General features: G+C 46.8%; 1 protein-coding gene and 1 long non-coding RNA gene across 8 annotated transcripts in view; one reads left to right on the top strand and one right to left on the bottom strand.

Moving 5' to 3' along the window:
* Positions 1-17,696, bottom strand: part of LOC140385802 (receptor-type tyrosine-protein phosphatase mu-like) — an 897,711-nt gene that overhangs the window by 369,380 nt on the left and 510,635 nt on the right. For all 7 annotated transcript variants that reach the window (XM_072468340.1, XM_072468341.1, XM_072468342.1 and 4 more), the window contains exon 9: positions 2,246-2,447. In XM_072468340.1, the coding sequence (XP_072324441.1) occupies positions 2,246-2,447 (202 nt within the window). The remainder of the gene's footprint in view (positions 1-2,245; positions 2,448-17,696) is intronic.
* Positions 588-14,656, top strand: LOC140385803 (uncharacterized). Its single transcript, XR_011933478.1, has 3 exons — positions 588-702; positions 2,759-2,813; positions 13,241-14,656. It is a non-coding gene; the product is annotated as an uncharacterized lncRNA (long non-coding RNA).

Raw genomic sequence — 17,696 nt, 5'->3', positions numbered from 1 at the left:
CTCACTACAGTGAAGCTCCCAGAATGACCCTTTAACTCAGAAAAGTTCCCTCTATTCTGACCTTCCTATTTTGTAATGTGATTTTAATTTGATGAGAGGTGGAGTTCAATTCTGTAACTTTTCCATCCTGGAGTCACACGTCGGCTGGCAAGTGACTTTAATCTGCTCCAGATTTTCACGTAATTTTGCCCTTCTTAATGCCATTAGGGAATTAATAAATTGAACATTTTCCTCAACATATTTTAATTCGTAACTGATTCCACGATTAGACATACATTTCTGCTGATCAATCAGATACTTTCAGCTATTGATTCTTTAAACTTTTAATAATTTCTATTTGCTTTTATGAATTTTTGAAGTTGTGTGTTTGGGAGAGAATGTGGTGAATTTTGCCATGTTCGAATCCCAACGTCAGGATGAATTCCAGGTCAGGGGAATCAGGAGGTAGGACATCAGGTGCAATATTCCCAGGGGCAGCCAATTAAGGAGCTGCCGATGGGGGAGGCACCGGACTGGAGACATGGGGTGTGACAGGGACAAAGAGAGTGGCCAAAGGGAAGGGCAGCCGATATTCACACAAAAGAATGGTTTACGCTGCTGAATGGAGACGGGGAGAGGATGGTAATCGATGGAGACGCACTATTAATGCTGGAGTCGGTAGACAAATATGAATTCCTAGAACGATCGGGATCCGTCTGGAAGGTAAACACTCCCACTTGAAAGCATTTTGTCTGTGGGCCTGCTAAATAAACTCTCTGTACGCTCATTTAAAAAGATCTCCACATCTTCATTGGCCACTTGCTGTGCCCCTGTCTCCTTTGAGCAGAGGATCTGCAGACAGAGTGTGATTTCTACACTCCTCTGGCAAGCATTCAGTGCCCTGGGAAAATGACAGCATATTGGTGCCATAATGGCCTAAATAGGCTTCCTCCCGGTGAAAGGTGGATTACCATCTGGCCATAAAGCAGCTGTGTGCGGAAAGTGGCCAGACGTTGGATAAAGTTAGCCCAACACAATTTTTCAAATATTTCAAAATATCAAAATTTGAATATTTCCCTCCCCCACCTTCAAACCCATCTCCAAGGGGGATGGGAAACTTTCACCCTCTATCAAAGAAGTGAGCAAATTTCCAATGTTAACGCACAACCTCAAACACTTGATAGCAAGTGATTTAGGAAAATGCAGTAAGCAAACTCACTTTGAATCTACAGCTGTAAGTACCAGCTCAGTGTGCGTAAAAGGATCCGTCAATCTGACAGCGATTCCCATCTCACTTTACACACATTAACCCAGAATTTACAGTTCAGAAACACATCCAACTGGTCCATGCCAGTATTTATGCTCCACACAAGCATCCTTTTGATTCTCCTTGTCCAACTCTGTCAGTGTAACCTGTTATTTCTTTTTCGCTCAGATGTTTATCTAACTTCCCCCTTAAATGCGTCTGTGTTATTTGCTGCAACAAATCCTTGTCGCAAATTCCACATTCTAACCATTGTCTATGAAAATAATTTTATTCTGAATTACCTATTGGATTTGGTAGTGACTATCTCATACTTATGACCCCTAGTTCTGCTCTCTCCCAGGGAGGAAACATGTTCTCTATATCTTTACCATTGCTATTCACTATATGGTAATACCTTGGCGAGTTCACAACAGTTGCTTTCAAACACTCTTTAGCTATGTTTGAGCAAATCTGAATTGTACATTCATCACCCAGCCAGACATCTCACCGCAGGCAGTTTCATCATCTCCAGGTGGAGAGTGTTATAAAATATAGGGCATAGGTCATCGAATCCCAACAGTGCAGAAGGAGGCCATTTGGCCTATCGGGTCCACACTGACCCCCCGAAAGAGCACACCACCCAGGCCCACACCCCCACATAACCTTTGGACACCAACAGGCAATTTAGCATGGCCAATCCACCTACCTGCACATCTTTATGGGAGGAGACCGAAGCACATGGAGAAAACCCACGCAGACACGGGGAGAAGGTGCAAACTCCACACAGTCACCCGAGGCCGGAATCGAACCCGGGTCCCTGGCGCTGTGAGGCAGCAGTGCTAACCACTGTGTTTCCTGTGCGAACTTAATTTCTCCAGTTTGGGAAGGCAAATGTTCGCCGAAATGGAACTCTGTTAAATGACCTTAAGTTCTTTTTATCCTCCCTCCCTCCAACAAAAATATTTCTGAAGTGATGATTACCAAACAGCACCCGATGAATGTGTTAGAAAACAACAATACCTGATATCTTTGTAGTAAATTGTTTGGTGATGGGGAGTCCATAACCTTTGACGGTGCTGGCCCTGATAGTAAATGAATAGGTGGTCCCTGGGTGCAAGCCAACAAACAGGTGGTGGGTCTCATTTCCTAACTTGAACACTCGCCCGCTTTGATTCGATAAGTCAATCTCAGGGTCAAAGGAACTGATGCCGTTGTAGAAGACCTATTTTGGAGAGGGAAAAGAAAAACGAAGTGATAAAAAGGCTGTGCAGATGAAAGGCGATTGCATCATTATCCAGTAAACCCTTTTGATTTATGCACTGTCAGGCTACTGATATTGCATTTTTGTGAAACCCAGCTTCGGATGTATAGAATGTAGGGCGAGGCAATAAACTCTGCAACATTATTGCTAATACATATTCAGACCCTTTTCTTTTCTGGTAAGTAGGGCAGTTCAACGCTTTCTCTAATAACCTAGTAGTTATTTGATGTTGCAGTGTCAAATTCCTAATGTGTTTTTTATTCTTCCTGCAGAATGAGCGTGTAGGTAAAATGATGGCCAGCAGAGGTCATTTCATCAATCAGGGCGGTAAGTGGTTGGTTTAACATCTATTCAGCTGCGGATAATGAGCAAGCCATCAGAAATTGATCTCCTTTGAGCCATTTCCTGTTGTGGAAGAAATAACTATCACCACAGTAACAAAGGCATTTCGTACTGAATGGATCAGCCGCAGAGTTTTCAAAGCAGCTCCATCTCAACATATTTCTTTCAAAATCCATTTAAGTCTAATATGCTGTCTCGTGCCTTTTTTAAAAAAGAATTGGCAGATTCAGTTCCTGCCCCCCGCCCCCACTCTCTATTATATATTCATCCTGAATATTTGTGCAAAAGTACTTTTTACCCAGCTTTTCAAAGAACGTTGAGGTGAATCAGCTAATAATAAGCTTGCTGAAGGGAAATTCAAACCTGAAGAAAGTGAAAAATGAAAATCGCTTATTGTCACAAGTAGGCTTCAAATGAAGTTACTGTGAAAAGCCCCTAGTCGCCACATTCCGGCACCTGTTCAGGGAGGCTGGTATGGGAAGTGTCTTCCACTTTATCAGCTTTATTTTCTCCTTTGCTCCTATCTCGAAGACACTGAGAGTAACTTGGTCCACGCAAATGAAAGTGGGGGTGATGTATCACGGGCAGCTAATTCAATCTCAATTTTGCACCATCGCCCAAGATCAACATGGTCCCTCATGAATTTTGCTGGGTGGGCTGGCATTTCATGGAGGACATAATAATCTTTATTGTCACAAGTAGGCTTACATTGACACTGCAATGAAGTTACTGTGGAAAGCTCCTAGTCGCCACACTCCGGAACCTGTTCGGGTACACAGAGGGAGAATTCAAAATGTCCAAATTACCTAACAGCACGTCTTTCGGGACTTGTGGGAGGAAACCGGAGCACCCGGAGGAAACCCACGCAGACACAGGGAGAACGTGCAGACTCCGCACAGACAGTGACCCAAGCCGGGAATCGAACCCGGGACCCTGGCGTTGTGAAGCAACATTGTTAGCCACTGTGCTACCGTGCTGTCCATGTTGCTCACTTTTCATGTATATAGGTCTGCTCTAAGCAGTGAGTCTTTTTGTCAATGGAAGCGTCATCGCTGACCCTGCTGCTATCCTTATCCAATATAATCTTTCTAGTCTTTATGGCTCAGTTCCACTGATGGTGCGCCTATCCAGAGAATCGTCCAGCTTTAAGAACAACAACAACTTGTATTTATACAGCACCATTGACGTAAGAAAATGTCCCGAGCTGTATCACATTAGCATTATGAAACAAAGTACAATGCCAAGCCACATGAGGAAATATCAGGTCAGATGATGAATGGCTTGGTCAAAGAGGTAGGAGTGCCTTTAAGAGTGTCTTAAAGGGGAGGGAATCCAGGTAGAGACCAAAACAGTGCAACATCTGACCCTGTATGTTTATAATTTTGGAACCTTTTGTTTCATTTTTCCAAAATAGAAGGTCTGAAGTCAGAAAATGTACACACAAATGCAAAATATTGATGATATGTGAAAGAAAAGCATCGTAACCTGCATATGTAAATTAACAGTATGATGTTAAATGAAGGCAATGCAACTGGATTATAAAATGGGCTGCTAAGACAGACTCCAATGTTATCAGAGCCTTCCTCAGGGACTAGTTCACCCAAAAGCAGCAAAACCATGGTGAAAATTCGTGACAGCATGTGGTAAGGGCACAGAACAACAAGAGTTCATCACATTTGAAATCAGCAGGAAAGAGAATCCTGAAGAAATGCAACAAATTCAAATCAAATTGAAGCCTCTGAGTGATCAACTGGATCATTAGGGCATCAGTGTGTGGCAGCTTGGAGCGACTCAGCACAGGTCTGGTTAGGGACTGGTTTAGTACAGTGGGCTAAACAGCTGGCTTGTAATGCAGAACAATGCCAGCAGCGCGGGTTCAATTCCCGTTCCGGCCTCCCCGAACAGGCGCCGGAATGTGGCAACTAGGAGCTTTTCACAGTAACTTCATTGAAGCCTACTTGTGACAATAAGCGATTATTATTATTATTTCTCTCACATTTCACCCAGCACCTTGTCTTTTCACTGTGGGTTCCTGAATTCAGTCAGGCTGATTTGTGGATGGAGGCTGTTTGAAGCAAGAAAGGGAGGGAGGAAAAAACAGCAGAGAATCACCACTGGTCACTCTCGCATAAATTGCGATGGCTGACCTAAGATCATGACCTTCTTCTCGGTTGCAGAGCCAGATAGGGAAGCAGCTCTATGCCACTGTGTTGTCCAGTATGAACTGGCAACACTGCAATCAATAGCCATGGTTATTGAATATAATAATGTTTATAGGACTAGGAATGAAAGCTGTTAAAGGGGGAAGATGGTAGCCTAGTGGTGATGTCACTGGACTCGCAATTCAGAAGTTAATGTTCTGCAGGCATGGGTTCAAGTTGTAGCCATCTGGGATGGCCACGTCCCGATTACAAAATGGATACTTGCAAAGACTGCAGGGAAAATTGGACAATGTTAAGAAACAAGCAGGTGCAAGCTCTGTCTGTTGATTAGAACCTTAAATGCTCAGACAGGACAGAAACTACCAAACGATTTACATACTAATGAGCCATCTCCGGGGACAAAAGGGAAACATTTAGATACACAATGTTAGGACAGACTCCCCGGCACCAGAAGAAGCTAAGACAAAGCAGACTGACAGTCACCAGGACACGCCCAGCGATCAGGGAACCACCCCTCTATTGGAGGAAAATCGATACCGATGATTGGGAAAGGCCCAATTCGTTGAGGCCAAGTTCAAGGCCCGCCCAAAAGAGCGTGAAGCCCTTTTGAGTATAAAAGGTATCCCCCCAGGGAGAACGCCCTCCTTTGGCTTTGCCTCTTAGCGAAGAGAGAGACCAGCCTAGCAGCTATAGCAGACCAAGTAAGTTCCAAGTCAATGCACGCTACGAGATAGACGCTCCTAGTTGCTACCCTGTAAACAGCTCAACCCAACAGCCTTAGAACCGAGCAACGGCCATTGTTCCTCTGACTGAGTGGGCGCCCAAAGCTAAGTATAGGCCTTAGTAATAGTGGTAGTTTAGTTTGTAGAGTTTATGCATGAGTAGATTTGACTGTGTGTAAATAAATGAGCATTGCTTTTGAACTTACTAATCGGTGTATCGAGTCATTGATCAGTATTCGGTTCTGAACCTTGTGGCGGTGTCGAACGATACCTGGCGACTCTTGAGCAAACGTGATTAAATAGAGACAAATTAAGAACCAACTAAAAGTTAGCAACATTTACTGGCGACATCTGACGGGACTTGACTTAGAAGTGGCCTAACCACTCCGAAAGAACCCAAAATTTGAATTGGAAATCCAATTGGGAACAGAAAGAAAAACCACAAGCGTCAAAACAGTACTGATCAAGCCTCTGAGATTCGTAAGTGTGTTAATGCATGCGTACTAACAGGGATATAAGGTAAACCTGAAGGATTTTGTTGTGAAAAACTGTCGGGAGTTTTGTAGGCCGGAAATTAACGTAAGCCATACCCGTGTTTACATCACCGCTTTATCAACCCCTGTTCCAAATTCGTTAGAGATCCTAGTAGAGAGAATGGCAATGAAGGCAATGGAATGCCTTATGAACCTCCAGGAATTCGAGGTCACAGCGACCAGTAGAGTAGGACAGTGTCCCATTTGGGAAGAAGAGATCAGAAAATATCTCAAAGGGAAAGCATGGCTCCTTTGGAGTGAATTCTGTGATAATGAGGAAACAGGACCCGGGAGTATAGGACATACTTGGTGGGAGAACCTGTCAGAGATCCACAAGAAGAGCTTAGGAAAAGCTCGCAAGCTGATGGCAATCGTGTCGTGTTTGGCACAATTGCGAGGCACAGAGGAGGTCGTTAAGACGCTCCGTAGAGAGATAGAGGAGAGAGACAGAAGTAGTGAGGTAGACGTGAATGAGGTAGAGAAAGAGAATCGAGATTTAAAAGAGCAGTTAGCAGCAAGGGACAGAGAGGTGGATGATGCCAAGTGGGCACATCAGTCTTGTCTCGAGCATTTGAACAGCTTTCAGATACAATACGATAAGGCCTACCAGGACACGCAACGTACGGTCTTGGTCAGACAAGAAACAGAACAGCAAGTTGAAAAATTGCAGAAGCAGTGCAATGATTTAAAAGCAGCCCTACAAGCACTCCATACTTCCACAACGGAACAAAGGCAGAACTCCGTAGACCATGCAAAGTGCCGGAGGCAAATTGCAGACTTGCAATCTCTGCTGCACGTGCAAAATGGATTTCAGAGTACATTCGGACCCCAATTAGATCAAGAAAAAGGCCCCAATTGGCAGGAATTGAACGAGACTGCCCATAGATACGTACATGGGACATGTACGCAGGAAAAACCTCAGAAAAGGAAAGCGCTCCAACCCCAACCGAACAGGCAGAACACACCCCATGAACCCTGTAACCACACACCGCAGGGCCGCAGGAGAACGAGAAGCAGATTTCCTTTACACAACCCCGTTAACCGTGACCCAATTACGGGACGCATGTGGAAAAATTACACCGTTCCTTCCCACATCCGACCGCCACCAATTTTTCACAAATGTCAGACAACAGGCTACCATGTACGGCCTGGACGAAAAGGAGCAAGTGAAACTCACAGTTTGAAGCCTCGACCCTTCAGTCGTAGCGACCCTTCCCGACCCATAGAATGTAGGAGGAGGCACACTCCAAGAGATGCACACAGCGATACTTGATGCAATCGGCTTTAAAAGAGGAGACCCGGTAGAAGGCCTAAATAAGTGTAGGCAAAAGAAGACAGAGCACCCCACAGCGTTTGCTGGACGTTTGTGGATTCACTTTACCGCAGTTTTTGGAGAGTTAGCCCGCGCCCATTTGTCCCCAGATAATATGGCCAAATGGACCCGAATTCTAGTCTCTCACCCCACAGACGCAGGACGAAAAGCTTGCGCAAATTATGACCCCTCAGATGAGGCCCACAATGAAAAATGGGTTTTGAAGAGATTGTCCCGCGCTTGGGAGCAATCAATTGCAGGCAAAACCGTATTTATAACACCCGATGAAGGACAGGTAGAAATGAAACCAGTTAAGGCACACCAGAACCCCGCATGGGTAAATGAGGGCAGGAACAGCCAACCACAGCCCAAAGCACAGGAATGTTATAATTGTGGACAGCTAGGACACTTTGCACGAGAGTGCAACGCGCCCCAGAAGCAGCAGAGAAGCCAACAGACAGGCACCCTAAACAGGAATAGGGCAAAGCCAATCCATAGCGTTAGCGCCAGTTCAAAGAGTACAGACATGAATGGCACCAACTGACGGTGTTCGGGCTCCCCAACTTGGGTCTGCGACACCCTTTGCGGCAAGTCCGGTAGACCGGTAGGAGCAGGCAAAGTTCGGGGACAACCCGTGGAATTTCTTTGGGACACAGGAGGGTCCCGCACCACACTCAATTCCTCCACAATGTTCCAACAAGACACGTGGTCCACAACAGACACCATTACACTCAACGGTTTTACAGGCCATTTACAACAGGGACACATCACAGCCCCTATAGCAATACAGATAGGGAACATCGCAACAAAGCACCCCGTAGTTTTAGTTGATCTGCCCCAGACAGCAGAACATATCTTGGGGATCGATTTTATGAGCTCCCATAACCTCTCTTTTGATCCAGTTAATAAGTGTGTATGGAAAATGGCAAAGGCAGCACGAGCCCCCACCACGCTCACAGTAGGAGAATACGTAAATAGGATTAGCTCAGTAGGAGACTTCTGGTTCGACCCTCGAGCCATTAGTGCAGACAAACAGGTTAGGGCAGTCCTGCAGGAACACAAAGCAGCATTTGCACAGCACAAGCACGACTGTGGCAGTTTGACTGGCTTTGTGAAAGTTACAGGCCCCGAACGTAAACCTCAGAAGCAGTACGGATTTCCCCACGAAGCAGAGGGAGAAATCTCCAAAGTGATAGAGAGTTTGTTGGATCAAGGCATACTCAGATCAGTAGCCTCCACAAACAATGCACCGATTTGGCCCGTCAGGAAACCGGATCGATCATGGCAACTGACCATTGATTACCGGAACTGAACAAAGTAACCCCAGCAGCAACCCCCACCGTAGCCACGAGTCCTGAGACCATGCTCAAACAGGGACTCCAGTCAAAACATTTTTTCGGTATTGGACATTAGTAACGGCTTTTGGTCCATTCCATTGCTAAAGCGTGCCAGTACAAATTCGCCTTTACATTCCAAGGGCAACAATACACATGGACGTGCCTTCTACAAGGCTTCCACACTCCCCCTCCATTTTCCACCAACAGCTGGCAAATGGATTAGCAAAATTGTCCCGCCCCGATTGTCTGGTCCAGTATGTAGACGACTTGTTACTACAGACACAAAGGGAGAGCACATTTTGCTTCTCGCCAAACTCCTTGCACTCCTAAAAGAAATTAGTTGGAAAGTCAACCCCAAGAAAGCCCAGATTCTGAAAGAAAACGTGATTTACTTGGGAACAGTGATCACTCATGGTAAACGTGAGATCGAGCACAAAACTCGATCGTCAAATTGCCCCTTCCCCACCATGTCTCAGCCCTCCGGTCATTTTTAGGACTCGTTGGCTACTGCCGAAAACATATTGACGGTTTCGCCACGAAAGCAGCGCCCATTTCCGAACTTCTCAAGAAGCAGGCACCTTGGGATGGCTTCCACAGCATACAGATGCCGTGGACGCTTTAAAAAGAGCACTCAGCACAGTCCCTGAACTACAGGTCCCAGATCCACATTCCCCGTACGCTATAGAGGTAGCAAGCAGTGACCGAACCCTTTCGGCCGTGCTCTCCAAGAACGCCACGACCAGTTACGCCTCACGCATGTTAGACCCCAAAGAGCAAGGGTTGTCTGCCTGTGAAAGGCACCTGCTCGCAGTTTTTTGGGCAGTGCAATACTTCGCATACATTACAGGACTCAACCCCATCACCATCCTCACAGAACACACCCCGACACAGCTATTGTTAGACGGCCGACTTAAAAATGGCACAGTCAGCCAAATCCGTGCAGCCCGTTGAACCCTTCTTGTACAGGGACGGGACATCACAGTACACGCAGTTCAGGTCTCACAGACCAACATTCAGGATTTAGCGAAGGCCCAGAAAGAGGACGAGAAACTCAGGGAAGTTTGAAACGGAACCTTCCCAGCCCCATATGACAAGTTTAAAAACGCAATCACCACACATAACGGTGTAATTATAAAGGATGGCATTTATATAGTCCCCAGCCAGGACAGGACCCAGATCATTTGTCAGTTCCATGACAATCATGGACACCAAAGAATTGAACCCACCCTAGCCCATCTCAGACCGCTTTGTTGGTGGCCTGGTTTACAAATCGATGTCACACACTACGTAGAGAATTGTTTAATCTGTGCCCAGAACAATCCGGACAGATATGCTAAAAAGGCTCAATTTAGTCATACCCACCCCGTTGATGGACCCTGGACAAATCTCCAGATAGATTATATAGGACCCCTATCCCCATGCAGAAATGGTTACAAGTATGTGTTGGTGGTCATAGACACCTTCACAAAATGGGTGGAATCATTTCCGTCACGAACTAATACGGCCAAGACGACGGCTAAAATATTAACACACCACATCTTTACAAGATGGTGCCTCCCACGCAGTATAGAGTCAGACCAAGGCACCCATTTCACCGGACGTGTAATGAAAAACATCCTCACGATTTTCGGAATTACACTAAAATACAATATCGCATACCACCCCCAGTCAAGTGGTATTGTAGAACGAATGAATAGGACATTGAAAGCCACCCTCAGGAAAATGGTTCAGCAAAATAATAGTACCTGGGATTCAGTACTCCCATTAGCTTTGATGTTTTTAAGAAACACGGTGGGCGAGATTCTCCACTCCTGCACCGGTTGGGAGAATCGCCTGGGCCACCAAAATTTCCCGGGACGCCGGTCGACGCCCTCCCGCAATTCTCCCAAGCGGCGGGAACAGCCCCGTCGAGTTCCACGGGCCGTAGGCCGGAGAATCGCTGGAGACACCCAAAATGGCAATTCTCCGGCACCCCCGCTATTCTCAGGCCCGGATGGGCCGAGCGGCCAGGCCAAAACGGCGGGTTCCCCCCGGCGCCGTCCACACCTGGTCGCTGCCGTCGTGAACAGTGCGTGAACGCTGGGGGGGCGGCCTGTGGGGGGGGGGGGGGGGGGGATCCTGCACCGGTGGGTACCTTAAATGTGGGGTGGCCCGCGATCGGTGCCCACCGATCGTCGGGCCGTCCTCTCTGAAGGAGGACCTCCTTCCTTCCACGGCCCCGCAAGATCCGTCCGCCATCTTCTTGCGGGGCGGACTTAGAGTGGACGGCAACCACGCATGCGCGGGTTGGCGCCGGTCAACCCGCGCATGCGCGGATGACGCCAGTTATGCGGTGCCGGCCGCGTCATCTATGCGGCGCCGCCTTTACGCGGGCAACAAGGATTAGCGCGTGTAGATGACGCGGCCCCGATCCTAGCCCATTGTCAGGGCCTGAATTGGTCGGGAAAGGGGCCGTTTTGCGCCGTCGTGAACCTCGACGGCGTTCACGACGGCGCGGCCACTCGGCGCGGGAGTGGAGAAACCCGCCCAGTATCTACATCCACAGGTTACACCCCCCACACCCTCATGACCGGACGCCCCATGAAAGGTACTGAGTATTTACTAGAACTGGATTTGGCCAGCCCCGCAGTTACAGCCCTCACACATGAAAACGCGGTCACACAACTAGTACAGAACATAAAGGCAGCCCAACTCGCCGCAGCAGTGACACTTGGGACCAGGAAGAAACAGAGCAAGGCTTGTTTTGACAAAACAGTACACGCCACTGAGTTTACAGTAGGGCAACAAGTTATGCTTTCCTTTTACAACCCCAGTTCATTCCTCTCACCCAAATTTTCCGGACCGTACTTCATTTCGGACAAAGTCAGCCCTTAGTATACAAAATAACCTATCCCAATGGTAAGTCTGCGTGGTTTCATATAAACCAGCTCAAGGCTTACGGCTCACAGAATAACCACACACACTACATCCTGCTCGCAGCAGCAGACGATCACGCCCCGCCCACAGATGATGTATTCCTACCCTCCCCCAACAACTCCAGCCCGCCCTCAGGCACGACTTCAACTCCGCCCCCAGAGGCACAACTCCGCCTCTCCCTTCCCTCAACCAGCAGCGACAGTGATAGCGATCACAATGACGATAGCCACAGCACACCACGTTACGACTACACCCCTGCACCAGGTCCCACTCCCAATGCATCTGTGCATGATTCTACCGACCCATTTGAAATCACCTATATCAAAGGCCCTGACCCAGACCCACCGCCCGACGATTACGGATTGAAGCATAGTAGCTCCAACCTCGACGCACAATTCTGGCACCGAGACAATTCATTCAGGCTCATCTGGAACGATGAGATGGACCCCAATTCGCCCCAAGCAGCTTTAGCACGGTTACTACAGACAAGAGTTTGGCAGCCGGGAGAAGATGATCACTTAGAGTCTGACTCCCACCAAACCAATCCCTTTGCGACCCTGTTCGCTATTGAGCAGTGAGGTTTCCAGATGATGCAGAAAAAGGAACCGATGGAGAGATACGGTGTCCTTTCTGATGGAACCTGCACCATGTTTGTTGAATGTTTGTTCGTTAATGTTATCGTTAAGTGTTGTGTGTAAACTCGGAACGTTTTTTTCACGGCCCCACATCACCACCCACTTTGACGCCCAATGGCTGTTAGAGGATCTAGTTTGTCCCCAGAAACTTGTTAATGGAACAAGTTTGTCCCAGACAATAGTTCAGAGGAATTAGTTTGTCGACAGAACCTTGTTAAAGGTACAAGTTTGTCCCAGACAATAGTTCAGAGGAACTAGTTTGTCGACAGAACCTGACTCATAGTTGCTCTCCTCATTCGAGAGGCAGCCCCCCACGACGACCGCATTCTTACCCGTTCTTGCCGGTTGCTCAGGCAGTGGAGAAACGGCATTGGTCCCCGCCCTGCCTGAGGACCCCCCCTCTGGTCAGCTATGCTCGGGTAGAGCACATACGGCATTGATCACCGTCCTACCCGGGGATTCTACCCATTTCTTACCCGCCGCGGCCCATACGCTCCCCATTTTGGCTCATTACGTTTGAAATTCTTTTGTTTGGTTTTGGCAATCCTTAGGTTGCTTCCCTATGCTATTTACATCCTCAAACATTGGGATGGTAAATCACACAGGCTGCGAGGTAGCTCGCAGTACGGCAGTATTTTCTTCGATGTCTTGTCCAAATATTCGGTTTAAAAAATGAAAAATGAGGGAGTCACAGATGGTGACCAATTATAAAGGGAAATTGGCAGTAAAGAACAGACAGACAGACATACGAGATCTTAAGCAAGATAATAACAGAAATTATGCTTGTGTTCATAGAACTCCAGAAACCCAGGAACCACAGAGGAAGACAAGAAGAAGACCGACAAAGATGAAGACAGCCTTCGTGTTCACAAGGATCTCAGCGGGATCCCTTCAGTTGCGCGCGGATACTACCCCACTGACCCCTACCACACAAATCGTAAATGACTCTCACCCCTGTAATACACGGAACCCCGAGATAGCTAGCCCAGTGACAGCTAGCAATACCCCGACCTGGTGTGATAAGTTTATCACCTGGTACTCTTAGTGCTGGCGATACTTTGCAGTGTCATGCAAACGTTTAGAGTCAGGAAATGGCGAAACAGAGCATATCGCTCTCGCACCCCGGAATACAAATTTAGGTCCCCCATTTTCGGATTTCACTAGACCCCCAAACCCATTGGGACGGATTAAAGAGTATTCATTTTGTTTCATGTATTCTATGGAATAAAGAGATGTAAACCTCTGTGTCTGACTGCCAGGCCAGAGAAATTTGGGTGCTGCTATTTTGTACATGTCTAGATTATTTTTGGATTGTTTGTATTTTTGGATTGTTTAAATGAGGATAGTTTATTGAGAATAGTTAGAGGTTCCAGTTTTTTATTTTTCTGTAATGCATGTATTAATGTCATAGCGACCGGTAGAATTTTTTGATAATGAATGTATTTAAAATGGTTTAGGTAAAATTGTGTTGCATAGGATAGGACAGTGTAGAGCTTAAGCATGGGTGCCCCGGGGATCAGAGGATGAAGACGCCATGGTAATGTGATCCTTCATGCTTCGCGTTGAGGATCACAAGGAGGGTATGTAGCCATCTGGGATGGCCACGTCCCGATTACAAAATGGACACTTGCAAAGACTGCAGGGAAAATTGGACAATGCTAAGAAATAAGCAGGTGCAAGCTCTGTCTGTTGATTAGAACCTTAAACGCTCAGACAGGACAGAAACGACCAAACAATTTACATACTAATGAGCCATCTCCGGGCACAAAAGGGAAACATTTAGATACACAATGTTAGGACAGACTCCCCGGCGCCAGAAGAAGCTAAGACAAAGCAGACTGACAGTCACCAGGCCACGTCAGCGATCAGGGAACCACCACTCTATTGGAGGAAAATCGATACCGATGATTGGGAAAGACCCAATTCGTTGAGGCCAAGTTCAAGGCCCGCCCAAAAGAGCGCAAAGCCCTTTTGGGTATAAAAGGTATCCCCCAAGGGAGAACGCCCTCCTATGGCTTTGGCTCTCAGCGAAGAGAGAGACCAGCCTCGCAGCTGCAGCAGACCAAGTAAGTTCCAAGTCAATACACGCTACGAGATAGACGCTCCTAGTTGCTACCCTGTAACCAGCTCAACCCAGCAGCCTCAGAACCGAGCAACGGCCATTGTTCCTCTGACTGAGTGGGCGCCCGAAGCGAAGTATAGGCCTTAGTAATAGTGGTAGTTTAGTTTGTAGAGTTTAGATTTGACTGTGTGTAAATAAATGAGCATTGCTTTTGAACTTACTAACTGGTGTATCGAGTCATTGATCAGTATTCGGTTCTGAACCTTGTGGCGGTGTCGAAAGATACCTGGTGACTCTTGAGCAAATGTGATTACATAGAGCCAAATTAAGAGCCAACCAAAAGTTAGCAACAAAGTCCCACCAGGGTAACTTGGGAATTCAATTAATTACATATCCAGAATTGAAAGCTAATCTCAGTGATGGTTGCAGTGATACCATGGTTGTGTAATGGCAAAGCGTCTTTGGATAACAGGATGTTTCTTGGCACAGCAGCCACCGAGATGTACCCCGCCAAATGCACCGTTCAGCGGAATTCAATTTCAGTCCGCTGAATCCCACCCATTATGCTGAGATTATTTATGTTGGTTCAGGGATCGTGGCTGTACACAAATGCTCCACAGATACAGCTATCATGTGACACAGTTGCTTCACAGCTCCAAGGTCCCATGTTCGATTCCCGGCTTGGGTCTCTGTCTGTGCGGAGTCTGCACCACCCGTGTCCGCATGGGTTTCCTCCGGGTGCTCCGGTTTCCTCCCACAGTGCAAAGATGTGCAGGTTAGGTGGATTGGCTATGCTAAATTGCCCCTCGTGTCCAAAAAGTCAGGTGGGGTTACAGGGTAACGTGGATAGGTTAGAAGTGTAGGCTTAAGTAGGGTACTCTTTCCATGGGCCAGTGCAGACTCGATGGGCCAAGTGGCCCCCTTCTGCACTGTAAATTCTATGATTCTATGATACCCAACATGCTGATACATCTTGTAGCCACGTAAAATGGCTGCGTTCCGATTAATCTGGCCAAAACCCAGTTTAAAATGGCTAACCCGAAAGACTGCTGGGAAAAGCAGCTAAGAAGACACAAGCAGGCAGCTGCAGACAGTATTGCATATTCGGCTCTGGGAAGTTAGCCCAGATCGATACTCAGGGCTATCAACAGCCCATCAACCCAGGTATTTGCAGTTGCATTCAGGACTGTTTGCAGCCCATCTATTCAGACATCCACAGTTAAATCGGCTATCCGCGGGAACAATTGCAACATATTAGCAATTGAATACCGGGCCAGACCTGTCGGCGCCTGCAGTGGCCGAAACAAAGACAGGTGAGCGACCACCCCCCGATCGAGGAATGGCCTCCCCATTGGACACATCGACCCCAGAGATTAGGGACAGATCCAATCACTTGGGTCTCAGGGTCAAGGGCCGCCCCGGGAGGTGGGAAGCCCCTGGGCCCTATAAAAGTGAGGGCCCAAGTTCAGATCTCTCTCTCTCTCCTCTCCGCCTGCTTGAGACCTTCGCAAGAACAGCAACCGGCAACTGTAAGTTTGAATCCAGCGATCGCTATCCGGCAGAGACACCTAGCCACCGACCTGTAGCAGCCTTTTGAATCCCGCGGGCCAGATCTGATTGGACAAGCCATTCGTTTCCCTGACCTGGTGGGCTCTTCCTAAGTTAAGTATTGGCCAGTAGTGATAGGTTTATTATATAGAAAGTAGTATTAGGGCATTAATATTGCTTGTTGTATATAATAAATGACCGTTGTTTTAATCCTTACTAAGCGGTGTGCTGTATTATTAATCATAACCTGAACTTGAACCACGTGGTGGTATCATAAAGATACCTGCCGACCTATGAGCAAAGGTGACGTAATCAGAGCAAATAGACTAAGGTTAAAAAGAGCAACAATCTTCACTAGGTTAGCTGTTATCCTAAATGATGTTAATAATTCTGCTCTTTCATGCTCTTAGATTCAACAGCTCCTTCCAAACCAATTCCCCCTTGAATAAATTGTCAGAAGTCACTGTTTAATTTTTTAAAAATCCAAAGACCAACAAATGAAAATGGAAAATTAACATCACAGTAACTCTTTTCAGCGAAACCATTTTAAATGGTCAAACGTCTTCTTAATGCAGTGAGTATTCAACTATTCTGACAGGTTAATGATCAGACGTACCATCCAGAAAATTACTGAATTATACTGGTTAGGTTTAGGTTCAATCACTATCAGTGTTGCGTTAGCTAATTTAAGGGTAAGTGGTGAAACTTCCTTTTAATATGATTCTCAGTTACAAGTGTTACCTTTATATTGGGAATATAAACCCAACTCCACTCCTCGTACATTTAATCTGAGTGCTTCAGCATCCACAATCCAATCCTTTGCTGATTGAATGGCACTTGTTCTATGTTTCTGTTCAGTCTGTGGCACCATTATGTTAATTCAATGATGATTCAGTCTAATTGATTATAATGATAAAAGAGTCTGCACCATCAGAAAAATAAAAATCAGTTTAATAAATTCCAATCAGTTGGTTAAACTGTTAATTGTGACGGTGACCCAGGCTTTCATTATCGCAGTTTCAAATTTACGTTTTCGGACCTTGAGAGAAAAATAAATTGCACAGTTTGCTTTATTTTAGCCAAAATTTAGATCAATTGACAACCCTTCAAACCACTTGTAGATATTAAAGTTCTTTTTAACAGGAAGGGACATACGTCGTGATGACGGGGCCCCAACTACCTGTAAATGAAGCACTTCAAAAGACTGTTTCTAACTTCTCTATTTATTGGGTCGTGTGAAGGAATTGGAAAGATTAACTGAGGTGGAATCTTCCCAATGTTTGTCAGAGTGTGGGTTTCAGGGAGAAAAACCGGCGTGTAGCTCTCCACCTCCGCAGTTGAGATTTCTCTCCAGATTCTCTGGCATTCAGTGCACAGGGAATGTGGGGCGCGTGGTTCGCGGCCTCACTCTGGCAAGATAGGGCCTAATCAAGCCAGCTCCACAGAGATTGGGCGGCCATCTTTAAGGGATGGCCCGATCTGCGCAAGTAATAAACTCCCCCTTCCAACCCACCACGGACACAGAGGATTCCCCCCAACAAGCATTGGGAGGACCCCCGCCCCACCCCCCCCCCCAAAAGCATCGGGGAACTCCCCCCCCCCCCCCCACACAAAAGCATCGGTGCTCTATTGATGCACCCC

Source organism: Scyliorhinus torazame, chromosome 11 (assembly GCF_047496885.1).
Source record: "Scyliorhinus torazame isolate Kashiwa2021f chromosome 11, sScyTor2.1, whole genome shotgun sequence".
Taxonomy (NCBI): domain Eukaryota; kingdom Metazoa; phylum Chordata; class Chondrichthyes; order Carcharhiniformes; family Scyliorhinidae; genus Scyliorhinus; species Scyliorhinus torazame.
The sequence above is the reverse complement of the archived record's forward strand: the minus strand, read 5'-3'. Positions and strand labels throughout refer to the sequence as shown.